This window comes from Silurus aristotelis (assembly GCF_946808225.1).
Source record: "Silurus aristotelis genome assembly, chromosome: 2".
Classification (NCBI taxonomy): domain Eukaryota; kingdom Metazoa; phylum Chordata; class Actinopteri; order Siluriformes; family Siluridae; genus Silurus; species Silurus aristotelis.
The window spans coordinates 5,959,996-5,967,495 of NC_139575.1; the positions used below are offsets into that span (position 1 = coordinate 5,959,996).

Here is a 7,500-nt window from a genome sequence, read left to right on the forward strand (position 1 = left end):
ATGTTACTCCTGGCTCTTGCAAAGTGCTGACACTGTAGACTCCTACTGTAAATGTTCTGTATAATAAGTATCTGTGTGTGTGTGTGTGTGTGCAGGTATGATAGTTTTGAAGACCCCACAGGGACCATAGACCGCTTTCACTACGGCACCCATTACTCAAACGCTGCAGGAGTGATGCACTACCTAATCCGAGTCGAACCCTTCACCTCCCTGCACATCCAACTGCAGAGCGGCAGGTCAGAGCCCTCTCTCTATCCATCCCTCGTTCCTCTGCACTCGTTCCTCTGTCTATCCACCCCTCGTTCCTCTGCACTCGTCCCTCTCTCTATCCATCCCTCACTCTCTTTTCACCCCTCGTTCCTCTGCACTCGTCCCTCTCTCTATCCATCCCTTACTCTCTATCGAGCCCTCCTTCCTCTACACTTGTCCCTCTCTCTATACATCCCTCACTCTCTATACATCCCTCGTTTCTCTGCACTCGTCCCTCTCTCTCTCCATCCCTCACTCTCTATCCATCCCTCGTTCCTCTGCACTCGTCCCTCTCTCTATCCATCCCTCACTCTCTATTCATCCCTCGTTTCTCTTCACTTGTCCCTCTCTCTATCTGTCTCTCACTCTCTATCCATCCCTCGTTTCTCTGCACTCGTCTCTCAATCTATCCGTCCCTCACTCTCTATCCATCCCTTGTTTCTCTGCACTTGTCCCTTTCTCTATCTGTCCCTTACTCTCTATCCAACCCCATGTTCCTTTGCACTCGTCCCTCTCGCTATCCATCCCTCACTCTCTATCCATCCCTCATTCCTCTGCACTCATCCCTTTCTCTCTATCTGTCCCTCACTCGCTATCCATCCCTCGTTCCTCTGCACTCCTCCCTCTATCTCTATCCGTCCCTCACTCTCTATCGATCCCTCGTTCCTCTGCACTCATCCCTCTCTCTCTGTTCCACACTTGCTATCCATCCCCCATTCCTCTGCACTCATCCCTCTCTCTCTATCCATCCCTTATCCCTCTGTTTGCATCCCTCAATCTCTATCCATCACTCTGTCTTTGATTGGCAATAATGCACTCTCTCTTTCTGCTGTAGGTTTGACTGTGCAGACCGACAGTTTCACTCCATCCCAGCCACATGGCAGACGCTCATGGACAACCCCAACGATGTCAAAGAGCTCATCCCTGAGTTCTTCTACTTCCCAGAGTTCCTGGAGAATCAGAACGGTGAGGAGCGATTGTGGGCGGGGCTTCATTCTGGTGGTGCATGATTGACAGATAAATGTGTAATGATTGTTGAGACGGATTTTGATCACTCTCTCTTTATTATTAAATTTTTTTAACCCCTTTTCTTTCTGCCAGACTTTGATCTGGGTCGTCTGCAGCTCTCTAAAGAGCGTGTGAATAATGTCATTTTGCCCAAATGGGCTAAATCTCCAGAGGACTTCATTTATAAGCATCGTAAAGCCCTGGTAAGTCGCATGTTGATGATGTCATCTGTGCTACACTAACCCGATTACAATATAGACAGAACGGAGCACATGAACAGAACACGATGTGCATGAAGAAGATTCAGATCGAATATTTAATTGTGCTTGTGTGTGTGTGTGTGTGTGTGTGTGTGTGTGTGTGTGTGTGTGTGTGTGTGTGTAGGAATCAGAGTATGTCTCCGCACACCTTCACGAGTGGATCGATCTGATATTCGGTTATAAGCAGCGAGGCCCGGACGCAGTCGAGGCCCTCAACGTCTTCTACTACTGCACATATGAAGGTAATCAAACTAACGCTGCACTGATACTAATCATGATCTCAATCAGAGGTCGACCGATACAGGGTTTTTCTCTGGCCGATGCCGATATTCGGAAATCAGGATGGGGAGGAGAAATCAGGAGAAGACTCACTAACAATACAGTTCCAAAGTGCTCTTCTCAATACTGTTCCAAACTGATCTTCTCGTTCTCTCTTCAAAATGTTCTTCAAGCGAGAGAGCTCGATTTTGGAGAGAGAGAGCGCGAGAAGAACATTTTGGAGAGAGAGAGCGCGAGAAGAACATTTTGGAGAGAGAGAGAGCGAGAAGAACATTTTTGGAGAGAGAGAGAGCGAGAAGAACATTTTTGGAGAGAGAGAGAGCGAGAAGAACATTTTTGGAGAGAGAGAGAGCGAGAAGAACATTTTTGGAGAGAGAGAGAGCGAGAAGAACAATTTTGGAGAGAGAGAGCGAGAAGAACATATTGGAACTGTATCGAGAAAAACAGTTTGGAACTGTATTGTTTTAAAATGCAGTATAATGGCAGTGAAATAAATGAAAGTAAGATTTACAGAAAAAAGTAAATATTGCTAGAACACAGAGTAGGCTGTATGTAGCAATATTTACGGGCGAGGTTCAGGGAGGCGGAAAACGTGTGACTTGTTATGGTGATCTCTATTAAAGTGCAGCTAGTTTTCCCCTGGGTGGGGACCTGAGGTAGAATTTCCTTCTCCTCCTCTATGTGTCCATTGTTAGTCCATTGTTTGGACAGCTGAGAGCGTTCCTCATCTTGTCATACATATCCATCCATCCCGTGTGTTTAATTCAGGTATGTGTGTGTATTTATGCATGTCGTACTCTGTATAAATAAATTTTAAATTTGAATACTACAAAGAAGCAGCTGTCTGGGGTCATCTCAGGTCACTTGATGAGTTCCTCAGCATGGCTGTTGAAAATCCTGTTATAATCAGTTCATGTGTAATGGAAGGAGCTTCTCTGTTTCAGGTGCTGTAGATCTGGACGCAATCACAGATGAGAAGGAGAGGAAAGCTCTAGAGGGAATGATCAGCAACTTCGGGCAGACGCCATGCCAGCTGTTAAAGGTAGAATCCAAACACACTAAAGCTTGATGAACTACACATCAGTCTTGTGGGTAGTGTAGTTCTAAGGTTCGTGTACATGTGTGTTTAGGAGCCTCATCCTGTCCGTCTCACGCTGGAGGAGCTGGAGAAGAGGAAATCCCGGCTCGAGACGTGTCCACTTAACATCTTCGAACATCTCACTGACCTCAAGTCGTTCTTCGTGGAGGTGAGTTCAATGAATCGTGTAAATATGATTTAAAAAACGCTTTAAATTTGGTGCTTTAAGTTCAATTCTCTCACACTGACCACTGGATTTTCAACATGGCACCTCGTGACAAATATCTCCGAGGATTTGAGAATTTTAATTGTCTCTCCACAAAGATGACCAGGCTATGAGAAGATCAGTATCACTCTGAAACTGAGTTACAGTACAGTGGTGAGGTTCAAACAGAGTTTTTCCAAGACGGGTTGCACTCAGGCCTCGCAAGGGTCCATCAAAATCCTGGTGCTGTACGTCAGATGCAGAAGCTGCTTCAATAAAAGGACGCATAAGTGCTGCAGCAATGCTTTAGAGGTTGCAGAAGAGGAAGGTCCAGACCAGATTCTAAACACTGCAACAAGTCTGTTTGCAGGCCGTCCCCCCCAGAAGGAGCCTCTTCTGAAGCTGCTCACAGGAAAGCCCTCATAAATTTAGCTAAAGAACAACCTGTCCTAGATCATGAATTACTGGAACCATATCCTGTGGTCTGATGAGACTGTGATAAACTTGTTTGGCTCAGATGGTGTCCAGCATGTGTTGTGACACACTGGTGAGGAGAACCAATAAAATTGTGTCCTGCCTACAGTCTAGCATGGTGGTGGTAACATCTTGGTCTAGGGCTGCATAAATGCTGCTGGTACTGGGGAGCTGTGGTCTATTGAGGGAAACATGAACTCCTATATGTACTGTGACATTCTGAAGCAAAACATGATGCCCTCCCTTCAGAAACTGGGCCGAACCGCATTTTACCAACTTAATAACAACCCAAACACAGAGCCAAGATGACAACTGTCTTGCTGAGGAACTTGAAGGTAATGGAGTGGGCAAGTATGTCTCCAGACCTGAACTCTATTGAGCACCTGTGGGGCTCCTCAAGCAGAAGGTGGAGAAGCAATATACATCTAACATCCAGCAGCTCTGTGATGCCATTATGGAGGAGTGGAAGAGGATCCCAGCAACAACCTGTGCAGCTCTGGTGAATTCCATGCCCAGGAGGATTAAAGCAGTGATCGATATCAATCGTGCTCACAAAATATTGGACTCCGTTTTTATATGTTCACTGAGGGTGTATTTACTTTTGTTATCCGTTATTTAGACAATTTTTTTATGTTGTTGTTTTTATATATATAAAATGTATTGTGTGTGTGTGTGTGTGTGTGTGTGTGTGTAGGGGATCAGTGATAACGTCCCCCTGGTGAAAGCAGCGGTCCCGAAGAATCAGTCACACTCGTTTATCTCTCAGGGCAGCCCGGACACGCTGGTGAGTTCCAGCCGTTACTAATGGCAATAAGCCCCGCCCCTAATGGTCTTCTACCATTATCGTGTGTAGATGTGGTTCTGTAACATAATTTTCGCATTTTGTGCATTTGTGTGTGTGTGTAGGTGACTGTGAGTCAAACTTGCCTGATAGGAACTCACGGCTGGCTCCCTTACGACAGAAACATCTCCAACTACTTCACCTTCATCAAAGACCCCACCGTGGCCAATCAGAAGTGAGTGCTTTTTATTCAAATGCTCCACCATTTTGTACTTTGTATTTGAGAGAGTTGATGGAAATGGCTTCATATTTTGTATTTTTGTACTTTTAAAATACTGTAAAATACTTTGTAAGAAATTCTACATGATGACATCATAAAAATGCAGCCTCTGATTGGTGCCTGCTCAGTATTTCGCCCAGACATGTTGAGATCAGAACATGAAAAAAAAAAAGATGGTGAAGGAAAGAAATGTGCAGGCTGCCAGCTTTCAAATAGGCATCCTTCTTCTTCTTCTTCTTCTTCTTTCGGCTTCTCCAATTAGGGGTCGCCACAGCGGATCATCCGTCTCCACACCCCCCTTTCTTCTACATCTGCCTCTTTCACCCCAACTACCTGCATGTCTTTTCTCACCACATCCATAAACCTCCTCATTGGTCTTCCTCTTTTCCTTCTTCCTGGTAGCTCCATCCTCAGCATTCTCCTACTGATATACCCCATGTCCCTTCTCTGCTCATGTCCAAACCATCTCAATCTCACCTCCCTCACCTTGTCTCCAAAATGACCTACATGCGCTGTCCCTCTAATAAACTCATTTCTAATCCTGTCCATCCTCGTCACTCCCAACGAAAACTTAACATCTTCAGCTCTGCTACCTCCAGCTCCACCTCCTGTCTTTTACTCAATGCCACCTGTCTCTAAACCATACAACATCTCAGGTCTCACCACAGTCCTATAAACTTTCCCTTTCACTCTCACAGATACTCTTCTATCACAAATCACTCCTGTCACTCTTCTCCACCCACTCCACCCTGCCTGCACTCTTTTCTTCACTTCTCTAACACACTCTCCATTACTTTGCACTGTTGACCCCAGGTACCTGAACTCCTCCACCTTCTCCACCTCTTCTCCCTGCAACCGCACCACTTCACTGCCCTCCCTCTTATTCACACACATGTACTCTGTCTTACTCCTACTGACTTTCATCTCCCTTCTCTCCAGCGTGTATCTCCACCTCTCCAGGCTCTTCTCAACCTGCTCTCTACTCTCACCACAAATCACAATATTACCCGCAAACATCATAGTCCACAGATACTCCTGTCTGACCTCATCCGTCAACCTGTCCATTACCACTGCTAACAGGAAAGGGCTCAGAGCCGATCCTTGATGCAGTCCAACCTCCACCTTGAACCAGTCTGTCGTTCCTACTGCACACTTCACTGCTGTCACACTGTCTTCATACATGTCCTGCCCCACCCTTACATACTTCTCTAATACACCTGACCATACAAAACCACAACTCCTCTCTCTGCACCCTGTCGTACGCTTTCTCTAAATCCACACACACACACACACACACACACACACACACACACACACACACACACACACACAATGCAACTCTTTCTGACCTTCTCTTTACTTCTTCATCAACATCCTTATAGCAAGTGATCCGCATATTTGATTTAGCACATATTTCACGCTGGATGTCCTTCCTAACGCAACCCTCCCTGTTTATCCGGGCTTGGGACCGGCAGTAAGAGTGCACTGGCTTGTGCAACACTGATGACTATAAATATGATTGTTGAATATTGTACCCTGATTGAAGTAGCTGTTTAGTAGGATCATGATTTTGCATCCCATTACATGAATGACTGACTGACACATAATATATTATTATATTTATCATCAACAATCAAATGATAAATCAGTTAGAATCAAGTTGATATGAATGCAGGTGCCATCAGTCGTCTTCTTATGAATGACTTGATTGTCATTGACTCAGTGTTACTGATGTAAAGCAGCCCTTCGTTAATAAACACCAAGTAACTTAATTAGTATACAATTATGAGTCTTTCACAGACTGTTCAACATTAAACTGGTGGTTACTTAAAAACTGACCTTCGTCTGAAAGATCACAGGAATATTGATGTGAATATTTGATCTGTTAACTGGTTGCAGGTGTGGGATTTATTGTGTGACTCGACCAATGAAAAGCTGTTGCTATCAAACATTGTTTACTTAATCAGCTGAGTCAGGGTAAAGGAACAGATCAAATAGACCAATGCATGGAGCGTTTGCGAAAAAAAACGCATTTTGAAATGGATATTGATTGTCGTTCCTCCGTGTAGGACGCAGAGGTTCGTCGCTGGGCCGTTCGCTCCCGATGTGGACATCTCCACCAAGCTGTTTGTCGTGTCTCATGATGGGAAACTTCTGTTCAGCGGCGGACACTGGGACAACAGTCTCCGAGTCACGTCACTGCTGAAAGGGAGGACAATAGCGCAGCACCTCCGTCACATGGGTAACACACACACCATACAATTACCTGAACACAATAGACACAGAGGTATATGATGTATACGCTGTTACACGTGACAAAAAATGTGTGTACTTGTGTGTCTTCTACAGACGTGATTACCTGCTTGGCCACGGATCACTGTGGGCTTCACCTGATCTCCGGCTCCAGAGACACCACCTGTATGGTGTGGCAAGTGCTGCAGCAGGTGTGTGTGTGTGTGTGGTGTGTTGGAGCAGAAATGCATATTGTCATATTAAAAGCCTTTAAAACAGACTTAATTATGTGAGAGCTTATTAGGTGTGTGTGTGTGTGTGTGTCTGTGTGTCTGTGTGTGTGTAGGGTGGGGCTCCGGTGGGTTTAAGCCCTAAACCAGTGCAGGTGCTGTACGGACACACAGACGAGATAGTGAGTGTGTGTATCAGTTCGGAGTTGGACATGGCCGTCTCAGGAGCACAGGTAAGAGACACACACACACACACCTGTGCATTTACAGTGCTGTGAAAAAGTCTTATTGCAAGCATAGAGGTAGCAAATTTCAATTTTATTGAAATTGGTGTGTGTGTGTGTGTGTGTGTGTAGGATGGGACAGTGATTATCCACACAGTAAGAAGAGGACAGTACCTGCACTCGCTGCGTCCCCCGTGTGA

General features: G+C 45.4%; 1 protein-coding gene across 3 annotated transcripts in view; it reads left to right on the forward strand.

The window, feature by feature from the left end:
• The window catches only part of nbeal1 (neurobeachin-like 1), a 306,006-nt gene that overhangs the window by 60,847 nt on the left and 237,659 nt on the right, over window positions 1–7,500 (forward strand). For all 3 annotated transcript variants that reach the window (XR_014537349.1, XR_014537350.1, XM_083565186.1), the window contains exons 41-52: window positions 96–236; window positions 1,085–1,215; window positions 1,351–1,460; window positions 1,642–1,759; window positions 2,741–2,838; window positions 2,927–3,043; window positions 4,248–4,337; window positions 4,460–4,569; window positions 6,684–6,856; window positions 6,964–7,058; window positions 7,193–7,309; window positions 7,433–7,500. The exon at window positions 7,433–7,500 is cut by the window's right edge and continues 94 nt beyond it. Coding sequence is in view for 1 of the 3 variants with exons in the window: in XM_083565186.1 (XP_083421312.1) it covers window positions 96–236; window positions 1,085–1,215; window positions 1,351–1,460; window positions 1,642–1,759; window positions 2,741–2,838; window positions 2,927–3,043; window positions 4,248–4,337; window positions 4,460–4,569; window positions 6,684–6,856; window positions 6,964–7,058; window positions 7,193–7,309; window positions 7,433–7,500 (1,368 nt within the window). In the remaining 2 variants the exon portion in view is untranslated. The remainder of the gene's footprint in view (window positions 1–95; window positions 237–1,084; window positions 1,216–1,350; window positions 1,461–1,641; window positions 1,760–2,740; window positions 2,839–2,926; window positions 3,044–4,247; window positions 4,338–4,459; window positions 4,570–6,683; window positions 6,857–6,963; window positions 7,059–7,192; window positions 7,310–7,432) is intronic.